Source organism: Pogoniulus pusillus, chromosome 17, assembly GCF_015220805.1.
Source record: "Pogoniulus pusillus isolate bPogPus1 chromosome 17, bPogPus1.pri, whole genome shotgun sequence".
In the NCBI taxonomy this organism is placed as follows: domain Eukaryota; kingdom Metazoa; phylum Chordata; class Aves; order Piciformes; family Lybiidae; genus Pogoniulus; species Pogoniulus pusillus.
In genome coordinates, this window is record NC_087280.1 from 12373958 (window position 1) to 12389249 (window position 15292).

The 15292-nt window shown below is 39.8% G+C and overlaps 1 protein-coding gene and 1 long non-coding RNA gene across 7 annotated transcripts in view; one reads left to right on the forward strand and one right to left on the reverse strand.

Annotated features, from left to right (window-relative positions):
* Positions 1 to 11974, forward strand: part of GALK2 (galactokinase 2) — a 51382-nt gene extending 39408 nt beyond the window's left edge. For all 6 annotated transcript variants that reach the window (XM_064157667.1, XM_064157665.1, XM_064157666.1 and 3 more), the window contains 2 exons: positions 4685 to 4886; positions 11503 to 11974. In XM_064157667.1, coding sequence (XP_064013737.1) covers positions 4685 to 4886; positions 11503 to 11710 — 410 coding nt within the window. In that variant the 3' untranslated portion in view covers positions 11711 to 11974. The remainder of the gene's footprint in view (positions 1 to 4684; positions 4887 to 11502) is intronic.
* The window catches only part of LOC135182986 (uncharacterized), a 65639-nt gene continuing 52149 nt past the window's right edge, over positions 1803 to 15292 (reverse strand). Inside the window, exon 2 of the long non-coding RNA XR_010305370.1 lies at positions 1803 to 3290. This is a non-coding gene — a long non-coding RNA (uncharacterized LOC135182986). The remainder of the gene's footprint in view (positions 3291 to 15292) is intronic.

The following is a 15292-nucleotide window of genomic DNA, read 5'->3' on the forward strand; positions in this document are numbered from 1 at the left end:
AAGAATAGATGAGGACCAAAAATGCAAAGCAGTTGACAATGGAGATTCCTTGTAGAAAGTTCACTGTGTCTGCTTTGAAACTGCGTAAACACGGTTAGTGAGGCAATGACACAGAAGGTGGATTAGCTGTTCCGTTAGCAAGCCGAACACCAGTGAAATCGGTGTCCTGCTTTGAGTTAGAACAGAACTAATTCTGGGATTTCACTTTTCAGCTCAGTCTCTTCTGAGTAGCTGCACTTTCTGACATTAGCAGCATGTTTTCACAAGCAGTGTCTGCTTTTCATAGTCATAGGCTCCGTGTTTTTAGTTAGTTGCAAGAATTGGTGTGCAGTTCAAGGTCACTCCTAAATCTTGTGTACTGTGTTGGGGGTGCAGAGTAAAAGTCTGCACCTGCATGGAGGAGCAGACAGTTCAGGTGACCCTATATGAGCCATTCCATCTCATGAATATCTTACTCGATACAGAGCTGGGGGATCATGAGGGTCATGTTCTTTTTCTTCAATGACTGGCATCAGAGGAGGACTGCCCATTCTGCCTGTGATCCTCATCCATGGGCTCCTGAATCTAGTTCCCATGTGTCACCAAGTCTAGCCTGGGACTTCTGTCACAGCATCAGTGACTAACTGCCATCAGAGGGGATGGGTTCAATTTGGCTTTCTATATGTAATCTTGTTATTGTTTGATTAGTTTTAGTCTTCCAGTTCTGAAGTCTCTCTCGATTATTCTGTTTCTCTTCCCTTTAGGAATGATGTGAGGCTGTCATTTATTTAGTGACCAGCCCCTCTCTAACCCTTGATAATGTGTTAAAAACCTGACTGACAGAAGGTCACTAAGAGCAGACCCAGGTGTAGGATTCCTTGTCCTTCCTTGTCCAAACCATTATTTGGTTTCATTTTGACTTCTCAGGTTTACTTTAGTATCTAATGACCTGTATTTGTTTCAGTCCATAAAAGGTATTGCTTACCTTCACTTGAATCCATAAGAAACTTTCCGTGCACAGTGATTTATTTTGTACAGCATCAGCTATGTCCATGCTGTGCTTCTAGGAATCCAAACCTCTGTCAGTCCCAACAGTGCTACACCACTTTGAACTAGCAGAGCACCTGAGCTGAGTATTGCACAGGTCCTCTTCAGGAAGAGACTTCAGACATTCCCTAAACACTATCTAAACTCTAATGCCAGCATAGCAGCCAGCTGGTTTCATTGGATCACAGGTTGTAGATTTCCCTCTAAGTCACCAGAGAAATGGGTATCACAGGGCAATCTGGATCGTGGAAGGCTAGGGAATCATCCCGCACATTTTCACTGAAGATGGAGCTGATGGTACCTAATTTCCATACACTGTAATAGATTTAAGGATCCACATGCTTTTAAGAATCTGGTATTAACTCCCTAAGCCCTGCTTTGCTCTTCCTTGCATGACAGAAGGTGAGACCCAGTCCTCTGCAATACTGGAAGGTTTACTTTGAAGGCTTCAGTTTTTCCCCTTTCAAGAGCACTCCAGCCCTAGTTGTGCACACTTGGGTTTTGTTTCTTTTAACCATGACAGAGCATGACTTAGGAAATTAGTCAAACACTGTGGCTGCATGAAGCACACAAACTCTGTTCAGTTTCTACACTCTCCTAAAAATCACAACTTCCATAGCTCTTTGGCATGTCCTGTTAATTCAGATGTTATCTGTGTGGAGCCAATATACAGGCTATGGTGTATGCAGCAAGGCGGTTCCTACGTGAATGCAATTTTTAGAAGTATCACATGTGCTCTGCTGTGTTTGTGGGGAGATGGGGAGTTGAGCTACCCATGCAAGCAAAAGGGGTTCAGGAGAGTTGCTGTATTACCAGATGTATGGCATTGAAAGCTGAAAACACATCATTCTTTTAGGACAGAGTACAGAGCTGTTTGGTATCCTGAAGATAATTTTACCTGAACAGTACACTGCCAAAGGGGAAGAGCAAACTATAAACCCCGTTTAAACACCGATGGAATGTTCTGAAATACAATGCTGCCTATAGCCAAACACTAGCTGAGATAGCAATGTCGGCCGTTAGCCACTGCTAATCCAGTAACCATGCACAGAGCAATCTGAAAACAGCACACAGCCACTCTTCGTATGTGAGAGCTGCCTGAAAGGATTGCTTTTGCAGCCAGAGAAAGTCCATGTCAAGGTAGCAAATTCCCCCCTACACGGAGTGGCTCTCCTGGGGGCAAATGCTCTCAAGGACACAGCTCAGACCTTTTGGCTGGCATCCAGTGCCCTTTCTGGTTGCCAGTTCATAACGTGATGAGCACAACACAACCCCAGAGATTTTTAAGGTAATCTAGCCAGTAGAAATTGCTCTTCCAAAGGGTGGTCTCTGAATCAATCACAGCCTTTGGCAAGTCTCTTGCCTTACAATTGAAACCAGACATGTTTTCAGTTCATTCTTTGGGTTACTACTGTTCAATGGTGATTTACAAGAGAGTGTGAGCTATGGCAATCTCTCACGCAACTTTAGATATTCCCTAAACAAATGCACATTTAGAAATCTCCTTGCTCTAAAACAATGGCTTATACAAAGACTGTTTAAAGAGAAATCATCCTTAAAAGTAGGCCAAGCTCCCTTTCTTCAATATTTATAATACTGAGACATTGCTCTGCAAAAAAACAGTGCAAGTAACTCCAGCAGCAACAAAACCCAGTGGATTAAAACACACCTCTAAATGGGAAACTAAAACAGGCTCTTGCTTTGTGATACTCTCCAGGATGATGTTTCTGGGGAGTTTTCTCATTTCTGTCCTAGAATGGGGCATTCAAAAGGCTTGTTCAAAAGCAACCCAGGGTTTCTCAGGAGCAAACTCCATTGAATTACAAAATGAGTATCACTAGAAGCCATATCCCCAGTAGCAGAACACTGCCATGTTCAGTGTTTTTCTCTCTCAGTGCTGCAATTTACAACATTTACAGTTGTGATTTACACTTACTCTGGGGAAATACAACAGAATAACACAGGTACTGAAGAAGTTTTTCGTCTGTAAGGGTTGCAATCTGGAATATACATGCAAGAGACTTAGTACTGGACAATTTTCTTTCCAGTCTTTTAAAGAAGATTTCTGCATACGCTTGCAAATGTAGATTGCTGAAACCATCAGAAGTGGTTCCAGAACTTGTCTGTCTCTGCAGATTAGCCAAATAGGAACTCCATGTGTCTGGGCCAGATAGCAAGTTCTGTTTTGAATACAGGGCTTGCATCTCATCTCCTTTTGCCTCTGAGTAGTTCATCAACCATTTTAGGAAGCAAGAGACCAGAACCTGAAATGAGGAAAGAGACCTTACTCTAAAGAAGAATTTACACATAGAAAGAAAATGAAAGATTATTTGAGGTGCTTTCACGGGAGTGTGCTTGAATTGTGATGAAATAAGGAAACACACTGCAGTAGATGCTCCACATAGAGAATAGAGGTCATTTATCTAATATTTAGCACCCAAACACCTCAAGTAAATCAACTTTATCAAAACCTAAATTATGTCACATGTTTCTGATGAACAAAACTTCCTCAACAGCAGTCACAATACTGAAGCAAACAGAACTATATCAGGAGAGAAAAACAGCTATAAGACAAGCTTGAGGAAGACAGATCACTTCTGAGATATTAGTTACAATCCAAGCACTCCTGTAAGTAGGAGTAACTTGAAGAACCTTTTACTACAGCCATCCCTTAATTTTAATGTCCCACTGTTGAAGTCTTTATCCCAGTGGCCTTGAAGTTTTGGGCATTCAGATGAACTGCTTTTTAATGGCACAATAGAAAAACATTACTCAAAATCCTTACACTAGATTTTGATCTCAGTAAATCCATACTAAGCAATACCTGTCAGGGCTTGATGTCTCTTCACAGACACAGCACTGACACTCTGGCCGGTAACACACACCAAAAATAAACCTTGAAAACCAAACTGAAAGTACCTGAGCTCTTCACTATACCTTTTATCTAATATTATTTCAAGTCAGAGTGAGCCTGCATCATTGTGACAATAATTGAGAGTGTTTCCTTACCTATGCACCAGAAAATATGGATGACAGCATTTTTGTTAATCTCAGGTTAAAAAAAAAACAAACAAACCAAGAAATAGTTGGGGGGGTTGTGCTTTGGTGGTTGTTTCAATTTTTTTTTTGTGGGTTTTTTTGGTTTTGCTTGTGTTGTTTTCCAAGAAAAGGTCCACGTGCACAGCTCTGTAACTGATGCAGAATTGGCCTGAAGCAGTCACACACAAGGCCCTGGGCCAGCAAGTGCTAGCTAATGACTGCCCTCGAGGCACTGAGTGCCATTCTGATGTTCTCATGACCTGGTTTAGCTGGTATTTGAAAACCTGGAAGCTTTAGATTAATGCCCTGAGGCATATTGCTTCAAACTCTTGCACTTGTGGCTTGCTGGATCTGTTCAGTGACACAGCAAATAACCAGAGCATGTGGATGAAGTTATCAACATGAAAAAAATGTGTACACTGTATTTTGATGAACTCTAAATACTATTTTGTTAGGGCTTTAAAAGAAGACATAGGTGAGCTTTTGCAGAAAACTACTAGCCTAGCAAATCCTAACATGAAATAGAATCACTACAAAATAATTCTGCTATGTTTGTTACTTTTGCAGTGACTCTGAATGCATTATTGTAGTACTTCATTTGCTACTTCCTTTTGTTTAGTTTCCAGCTTTAAGCTATACCAGCGTGCAAAGCATGTGTACAGTGAAGCTGCCAGAGTGCTGGAATTTAAGAAGATATGCAGTGAAGCACCTGCCAATGCAATCCAGCTGCTGGGAGAATTAATGAACCAGAGCTATATCAGCTGCAGGGAAATGTATGAGTGCAGCTGTCCTGAACTGGATCGGCTGGTAGACATCTGCCTGTAAGTTCTGACCACAAGGAAGAGTAATTACCTGTAGAGAATGTTGCTTGAACTGATGAGAAAATATAACATCATTGGCTATTGCAATTTTAAAATGAAAGTATTCTTGTCTCTTTATTACAGAATTGATGTCCTGCAGGGCCCTTACATGGTCAATTGTTTCCCTACTGACATCTGTGTAATACTTTTAGATGAAAGCTTCAGTTTATGACTTTATTACAGACATTGCTTTTGCACTGACTCATCATCACAAGTGTTACATCAGACTGTTGGCTATTCCACTGAGTCGTAGAAGTAGTCATAACTAGTTTTCTTAAAACATCATCTTACTTGTTCTAATTCAACTCTGTTGCTTTTTGTCTATTTCTTCACCATTTCAGAACTGCTACTGTGTGAATTCCAGAGCATAAGCAAACTGTTCTGCAGACTTCAGTTGCCTTGAAATCATAATGGTATATTGTGAAACACTATTTCAGTTCTTTGAAATCTGAAAAAAGATGTTGTTTGGGGTATCAGCTAGCTTGGACAGCATTTCACTGTTTAAAAGATGAGTGCCTTAACTGTTAGAACAGCTAACACTGCTTCTTCTCCCTGCATTGTGTCTTTGAACTTTCCCCACAATTATTCTGCCCCAGCTTCATTATTTTATCTGGGTTCCTTAACTCAGCTTGGCCACGATAAAACAAGTCCTCTCAGCTCCAAAATACATTCTCCCATTTTGTCTCTTCTCATCTCTCACTATTGCTCCCCAGCTTCCTATCCTCTAGCCAGAACAAACCAAGTTGGAGAAATGAAGAGAGCTGGAAGTCACAGGTTGTTGTATTATGGCAGGTTGCTATTTTCATAGGTCTGCTGCAGTGGGTGATGAGATCTGGTATAACCATGTGTTAACGCAGACAGTAAAAACAAATACTTGGTAGTCACATTCTACATAGTATTCATCCGTACCACAGGATCAGCAGGAAAGATTGTATACATTTCAGTCCCTCTTAATTTCCATTTTTATGATACTTGAATCTTGGGGCAGACATTTTTTCACTGACTTCAATTTAATTTCAGTGCCTATAGGAGGAATTCAGTGGTTGGTGATCATTTTAACAGTGGCTTGGGGGAATAAACAGCTGCCCACCCGGGCTTTGCCAACACTACTCCGTCCCCGCCTTGGTCACAGCCATCTTCTCCCAGCTGCTTCCCTCATTCACTTAACGTGGCTGCTGGTGATGCTGCCTTCTGCCTACTGCTCATCTGTTAGAAGGGTGTGCTTAGTTTGGGGAACTCTGCCTTGAGTCAGAGTGTTACTGCTCTGCCAGAAGGGAAATGCAGGCCTGAGGCCAAGAAATGTTGTTTCACTGTATTTTATATGCAAGTACCCCATCCTTTCTGTATATCTTTCAGTCTTGGAAAAGAAAACAAAACAGAAACTGTTTCAATTCAAAGCTAAAAAGAAAAAGCAATTCTTTCCACACAAAGATGGAAGTTACCAAAATAAGGTACGGAAGTACCTTCTTCACCAACAAATGGCTTTTGATTTTTTTATAAACTAAGAAAGGAGTCAGGCTTCTAATACGAATTTCACAAATGTGTGGTTTTGCCATAAGCTTGCTTGTGTTCTCACCTGGATGTTGTAAGTTGTAATGCCCATTTAGCAGGTTTGTATGTTGATAGAGTACGCTAGAGATGATTACTTAGGGTAGTGCGATTTCTGTTTCAGACGAGATGGAGTGGCCTGTCAGCCATAAAATTACAAACTTAAAAACTCAACAGAAGACTTTTGGACATTTGCAGATTATTTTGCATATGGGATACACATGTTGTTTTGTGATAAAACACAAAGAAGCCCTGATAGCCATTGGACAGTCTGAGAGTAATTTAGCAGTACAATTTCTGTTTCTTCTCTTGGGATCTGATCCAGCTTGTAACTCACTGGCTGTGTTCAGTTTATTGTATCACTTAATGATCACATAATGGAATAAGCTACGACAGTCACTCAGCAGGGCAGTTGCACTGTGGTTATTCCCAGCTACTCAAAGGGAACTGCTGATCTGTGTGCAAGAAGGGAGAACTGTCTCCAGAGTGCCACTCTTCAAGCTAACTATCCTGTACTGGGTTATCATAAATATTGGCCTGCGAAGTCTTGATCCAGAACAAGGTAACAGCACTGCCCATTCTGTGACACTTGACAGAGGAATAGCCTTAAAACTTAGTATCTATGGTTTATGTACCCAGGGTTGATGCTTCAGTCAGCAGCAGCTGATTGAGCTTCAGGAAGTGACTAGCCATTTTAAGCACCTTCCCAGGTTGAATCATGCTGACAGGGCCTGCTCTCAGAAACGCTGTGAGGAAACAGTCCTGTTTCAAGTAGGGGAAAACAAATAGGTATGAAGTAAGAGGATCTGTACTACAGTGTGGGGTACCAGTGCTCCATTTCAGTAAACTCGTATGGATGCTAGCAACAACCAATTGCAGTGTGAAGTTCGGCACAGGGATGGAAATTCTGTTTCTTATTTGTGCTGAGCCCTGTGCTTTCACAGCTAGGCAGCAGCTGCTCTCTGAGCTAGCTTGGGTATCGTGACACTGATTTGCAGGCAGTAGCATTGACACAGCCACAGAACCCGAAGGAAAGGAGCATGCAGTTAGGATTTTACTAAATCAGATTAAAACTAATCACAGCATTTAAATTCCAGCAACCAAAATATAAATAGCAAAGGAAAAAAAGTGTTCTGTGTTCCCATGTTACATCAGATTTCTAACTTACCAGCAGAAGAGCCCACAACTATTACCATGAGGAGAGCTAAGCACTGCAGTGGAGTGTCATGTATTGCAGTTTGAAATCACTGCAGACACTGAAGTTATTTAACCTGTTGGGTTTTTTAATTACAGTAATTGCACAGAAACAAGTAAATTATTTGTTAATTATTCTTTGCAATCTTATCAAGAGTACTTCCTAGGAAATATATCTTCTTTGGAAGATTGATATTCATTAATGTTTTTCTGATTCTGTGCTTAGATTTTTAGAAGTATATAGTTATTCTAGGTGAATGTAGCCCAAGTCTGCATCTAATTTTTGGAAACAAGTCTTGGCTTTTCTCGAGTTGTACATTAAAAAGCTAAGGGACATAAAATCACTGGTCACTCTAGGAAAATCTGGCTGATAGGATTACAAAAATGGCCAAGAACTACATAAATGATATTCTTTACTTACAATGGTATACAGCTGCCCTGTAACTTTAAAAAGCCTTTCCAAAAATACATTCCACAGAATTGCCCGAGTCTACTGCTGTTCTCTCCTTACAAGGTCTAAACTGTGAAGAATAATCTGCATATCCAGATGTTTTCTGTTTCATCTAGATCTTTATGTTTTGCTGTACAACCTCTGCCAAGAAAAAAAGAGATCCATACTTGCTGTGGTTTGTGCTGCTGAAAACTGTAACCACTAGTTGGTCACTTGCTTTTTTTTTTGTTTTTTTTCCCTTTTGCAAAGACAGAAGAGTTGCGCTTTCTCTAACCTATCTTATGCTGCTAATGACTGTTTTTCCTGTTAGCCTTTTAAAGTAAATAACACAGAAGATTTACTGAGCAATTACAAACCAAAAAACTGAATCTGAGCTCCTGGATTCCTTTTGAAAAATCTCTCAGAATGAGTTTTGCAAATAACTTTCTTTCATTCTCTCATTCTCCATCTTGTCGTGGTGTAAATCCCAATAACCTGTGTTACCAGCCATGCCCCTTCCCACTTGAAGACAGCTGAATCCTCTAACATACAGTTTTTACATGACATCCAGGCGCATCATGGTAGCTTAGACAACTCTGCTTTTTATCAAGACTCTTACCACTGATGAGTTTCTTAAACCTGCAAAGCCTGGAGTCATGGCAGAATTAGACAGTCTACCCTACAAAAAGCAGTTTCCAGCTCTTTCAGAGACAGAAAGGAGTAAGTGTAATACCTGCCCTCTCCGTTTATGCATTTAAATCTCATCACGTTAACTCCAGCCTTTCTGAATAGCTGGTTCATAAGCTTGAATATTTGAAATTACCAACATTGCTCTATTTTGTTCACCTCTTACAGCACGGTGTTTTTGCAGTGAGTTACTGCAGTATCTTACCTATCATTTCCATATATCAAACTATGGGACATCGATTTTTAGCTTTCTTTGCTGTCACACTCATGCGTTTTCTCACTTACACACCCTCTCTTCCTCATGAGATAATTCTTTTCTTTATCCAATGAACATTGGAACAAGATGTAGAAACTCTTCCAGAATCATAGGCCAGAACCGAGGGCTGGGAGCCAAGTGCCTACTACACTGCACTGCTTTACTTTATCCTTCTTACGTGCTCCATCTCTGCCTCTATCACTTCTCCTCACAGCTGCAGCAGAACCCAGGCAGTGCCACAGGGTACTTTCCCCATACACTGAACCCATGTCACTCACCATGTGGCTGAGCACTCCATCCACAAGAATGTCTACTCATACTCCTCATAAATGCATGACGTAGATGCCAGTGAAGAAGAGAGTGTCTGGCTATGAATCCCACTTTACAAGAGGAGTCTAGCTTGGAGGTAAACTGATGAAGACTTGTTCAAGACAGTTTCAGACCTGTTCCAAAGTTAACTTTCTTGTGTTTGCTCTAGATACCAGCCATACACAGCTTCTCCAGTAGATGCAGAATTAAGTGCTCACTTCTGAAGCTGTGTAATACTAGATACCTAGTTTTCCAGTCTTACAGCAATGCCCATCGAAGTGCCAAGTTCCTCAGCCTTAAGCCTCAAGTGTCTAATCATATCACCACATTTGAAACTGTTAGCCATGGTATTTTGAAACACAATGACTTCAGCTCTGAAATGGGCATATTTTCTGTCTACGTTATGCTGTGTTGCTGTATTTCAACTAAGTATTTTTAAATGACTCAGTAAAAATGAGCCATGAGCATGACCACAGAGAATTACGAAATCAAGAAAAGGTTTAGAACAATTCTGAAGGGATTTCAGTTGCCTACCAAAATAAAAGCCAGATACCATCTGAAATACGAAGTTCTGACTGAGGTAACAGACCAAATGAGCACAGACAGTTGATCTAGCAGACTCTGAAAAGTGGATTGGATCATATGAAGGCAAATGAAATCTCCCTATTGATTGCAATTGAGACTGGATTGGATTCTGCTCATTTTGAGTTTGCTCCATGGACCAGAAATGACAAAAATTGCATCAGAGAATGAGTGGCTTACAGGAATAATAAGTAAAATAAAACACCAACAGGAAATAAAGAATGAACATAAAATTGAGTCAATATGAAGGGTGGCACCACACAGACACACTGAAGAAAGTGTTTCTGTTCAAGAAGAGATGTAAGCGTGTTTAGAATCAAACACACATGTAAGTACTTGCTTGAAATATGACCTAACCCTCTAACCCAGCAGTATACCAGATTCATTTAACATAAAATGTACATATTAAAAATAACTGTAGCCTACTCAGAATGAGCTGTCAGTTTCCAATGTTCTTCACATGATGTTGTTCTTCCTTCAAACACATTCTAGGACTGGGAAGTCTCTCTGTGCATGGCTTTTGAAAGCACAGCAGAGATACTGGGTTGCAAATCAGATTGGATCTCTTATTCTTACAAGATTTCAAATGAGTTTTCTAAATCATCCTGTGCTGACTGGGTCAAAAAAAGTCCCCAAGAAATGCATTACATGCTAATTTCCCACTTTTTTCTGAATCAAACTAAACGTCAGGGACACAGGTAAGCAAACTAAGGGAAAACATTTCAACTAAATTCTAATGAGACAGCATCTGAATCTTGAAGAGTATTGGCATAGGATTTGCTGTAGGACATTTCTAGCAGACCAGTAGCTTGAGGCTAGGAATGGTTTATATTTTAGATGTAATTTGTCATTGTTCTTTCTATCCACTCTCCTTATTAAGAGCCTTTTTTTCTTTTGGGACTGAATTCTTATTTTACCTCTAGTGCTGTAAATCTGCTTAAGTTCATGAGGTTCTCCTGAAGAGAGATTCCTAACTCTGTCCGTTCAGCATAAACAGATGTTTGAGTGCAATGACTCTGTATGACTTTTTAAGACTTCCTGAACTCTCCTTTTCTTGACTGGCACGCTCAGCAGTCCTGCAGAAGCCTGTGAATCTTCAGTTTTAGATCTGTCCTGGAAGAATAGAGCTATTTGTCTTTGCCACATTAGAAAATGGCTTGCATGCCTACATCCTGTGCAATTAGTTTATGAACCCTCTTTTGTGATTTTTGTCATGTATTTCTGTTTTCGCTTCTGATGTCTTATGAATGTTGCTAATAATTTCCTTCTTGTGCCTTTTCTTCCTCCTCAGCTGTGCTGTGGTCGTTCACACAACTGATACTGAAGCATTATAAGAGAGAGTGACTTTTAGAATTGACAGAGATTACTATAGTGCAGTTTAAAGCATCAACATCTCTCATTTTTCTTTTTGTCTGAAATGGAAACTGCAAATTGCTGTCATGTTGGCTGTAACCAAATGAGCATGTTTTGAGTGAAATATTCACCAGTTTTCTACAGGAATTTTATATATGACAAATTACCCCTTTTTAAGCTTATTTTACAGGATTTTCTTGTCTTTTTTTTCTTTTTAGACAATCTGGGGCCACTGGGTCACGTCTGACTGGAGCTGGCTGGGGTGGCTGCACTGTGTCAATGGTGCCTACTGACAAGCTGAACACTTTCCTAAAAAACGTTAAAAAAGCTTACTACCAAACCAATGTCCAAAGGTTAGCCCTGGAGAATAATTGCCTGTTTGCTACCAAGCCTGGAAGAGGAGCTTTGGTTTTTGTTGAGGCCTAAAGGACGCAAAAATTGTAAAGCAACTATGTAGGGCATTTAGAACTGGCAGTACTCCCCCATGCCACAGCAAGGGAATGCCTCTTCTGGCTTTGATTGTAATGAGCAGTTGCTATTATCAAAATATATCCCTGAAAAAGTGCTTAAAAGAAAACTCTGATTACAAAGCCTGTTTTTTCTCATAGTAAAAATATCTTTCAGTATAAACACTGACTTAAATCTATTGACAAGGAAAACAAATTGAAATAAAGATGATAATTTGCTACAGTGGATGTCTCTTCTGTTTACTTGTCATAAAAGCAAGATCAGGTAGAGCGATGAACTATTTCATTGTAGGGTAGGAACCTTGCAGGGCTGTTTGGTGCTTACTCTCTTTGGATGCTGGATATTCTTTTGTATCGAGTGTCTTGCGGTAGTGGAAGATTAAACTCAGCCATTCAAAAAATTGGAATAACCTTGCTAAACATTAGAAGCTTTATACTCTACTCAAATAGGATTATTTCTGTTGCAGTTCATGATGGTGCTGGAGGAGCACCTGCGGGCCAAGTCAGACGTTAGGAATACATCACATTAGGCCAGAAGACTTGCCTTCTAGCTGCATTTCTTCTGTTTCTTTGTGCAAGGGTGACTTGTTATGAGTTTCAACATGCCATCTATGAGCTGTACAGTAAGACTACATACTTCTTTAAGTGAATGAAAAAACAACAAAGCAAAGTTTTCTTTTGAGCTATCCAAACCCCACATTCTAATTGTTGAGTCCCAATTGTGCTTTTACAAGGCAGAATATTTGTATTTTAATGGAAAATTATTATGAAGGCATGTCTATGCTCCATTGACCATTTAAACAAATAACCAAAAAATAAAGTACAAGGAATAATTAAGGAGATAATTCACTCAAAAGGTAAATAGATATGACCAAGAGTAAATAGGTCTGACGAATTGCTGACAGACACGTGTTTCACTTCCAGTTCATGCTCCTGACAGTCACTGAATGCTTTGGGTTGAAAGGAACTTCTGAAGGGCAGTCTCAATGTGCTATCTGCAATGCATTGGAAGTACAGCCTCAATAATTCATAATCCATCCTCAAAGTGGGACAAACTATTGTGACTGTACAGCAAGATACCCCAAAGATGTCCTAACTCTGCTGCTAAATGGAAAATTAGGTTCCTGTGCCCTCTCTCCCACAGCTCACAAGCTTCCCCTTCTCTGATATTCTACAATGACAAGAGAAGTTTTTGCTACTGCCATAAACAACACAGCATCACGAAAACGTGCACAGGGACAAATCTTGCTAACATCCAGAAGTCTGCATCAAATTAGAACTATCTCATAAGAAATCCTCTGTATTTTACCCATGCTAATTCAGGCCAAAAACTAGTTCTTGGAGACTACTAATTCTGTGACAGGGCTCTGCCAAATTCAAACACAGTCCATGAACAACAGCCAATGCAAACTGCCAGATCTTTTCAGGAACCTTAGAAGGGATGCAGAATGGTAATGCTATCACTAGAGAAGATTTCTAGTTTTGGACAGCCAGGAAAACTGGAATGGAATGTGCTGTAGATCAAGCAAATGAGGCACTTGAGAGGAAAAGGAAGGTGTCTGGGCATGATGGGGAGAGATCGAAAGACAGAATTTAGTGACAGTGAAAAGGATGCATCTGTGAAGGGAAAAACGGATAATGGAGACAGTGAAGAATAGTAGGCAGAATTATAGAAAGGTTTCATCTCAAAACATTGATTATTGCTGTCTGTGGAAATAGAATATCCTGTATTTACAGAAATGGATTGTCTTGTAACCTATTTGTAATGTACAGCAGATAGGTTTGTACATTCAACTCAACTTGTAAATACAGGATTCCAGAAATGAAAAAACAGAAGGTAAATTAAATAGCTTCTAAAATCTCCAAGGTAACCTTAGAAATGTTGAACAAAATCATATGGATTTGTTTCCAACCACCTTACTAAATATGTAATCCTTATTCAGCAGGTTTCTATTTCTTGTGCTATCATAAAGATGGAGTACACCACAGCAAACATCAGTCCCTTCACTGATACATATGCATTGAACTTCTTCAGCTCTGCTGGACTCATGGAAGCACTCACAGGTTTATGAGCAGAAGACAGATACATTAGGGTTGATTATTTTTCCTCTTCCTTTTTCAGAGTCCACAGACTCATGGAATCTTACCAAAAACATGCAGACAAGTTTTTGGGCTGCAGTGCCTTTCAAAATTTTTCTGTCAATGAATCTTAAATGATATTCTCAGAAACAAAGATGAAGAAAACAGAAAATTGGCACAGTATAAAAGAGTGAAACTGAATGTTCTTAAACTTCTGATTCATTTCTTGCTTTTTATTGCTTCAAGGTCTTTCCCATACTTTTGCTAAACTCTTTAAACAAAACTGAGACTTAACTTCCACTGAGAGACCTGCAATATTCAAACTATATACTTAAAAATGGCACTCTGGCATTTTTATTTACAGTTTCTTTCTAAACAGTAACAAAATACACATTGGAATGAATTGCTGGTTTGGGATGGTGTTTTTTTGTTTTTCTTCTGTAAGATCTCAGAGTATAGCAACATTGTCTGGTGCTATATCAGTGCTCTGCCTCATCTTAATCCGACTGACATGGGCGTCATCATCGCCATTATTTGCTAACTGCGTGTCCTGTATCTCAGGCCAGAGCAGAACCACAATCATTTGACCATTCACTTGGTGCAAGGGGATCATGATTGTGTGGTTGACATTTGCTGTCCCGGGCACAGCACACACATATGGCAGCCTAACATACAGTCATTATTTACTTACATAACATCTTCAAGAATATTGGTTTCTGGTTAATATGATCTGAATGCCAACTTTTATTTTAGTAACTGCTGCACACTTAACTGTATAATCCTTCTGAAATTCCTCTCTGAGTCCATGTGTCACTTTAATAACATCTTGATATGCTGGAGCAACTGCTGAGCTACAATTTCAGTCAAGTGAAAGATTTGTGTTTTCAGCTAACTACCAAGTTTCTGTGCTAGACCCCATTCAGAGTCAAAGAAAGATACAGCCAGAAGAACATTCACGAGAGCTATCTTGTTCTAAAAAGGTATTTTTGCAAACCATACTTATTACGGGCAGGACTGAAGTAGTGTTTTCTGATCCTCATGATTATATGCTTCATCAATAAAAATTAACTCTATAAAAAGACTTACACTGCAAAGGAACAATAGCATGAAAACCAGAGTGGCAAGACTTAACATCACAAATCCTGTGAATATATGTTACGTTCTATTTTAAGGGCTAATTTTGAGGTGTAAAGCTAGGTATTGATAAGAGACTAGCTCACAAGGCAGAAAGGGAGCACAATGGGGAATGTGAAATTGTAACTGCAAGTTGCTTCCTGTGATACAGCCTTGTTTGACAGATTTTCCCTGCACACACTGGATTGGCAGAAAAAGTTCTGCCAAGCAATACTGCTATCACATCTGTCCTGCCTCTTCACTTTAGCCAGCTTTTTCATTGACCACTCTTCTAAGATTCATTATCTCATAAAAGAGGGACAAAAGATTAATTCTGTTCATGACCTTA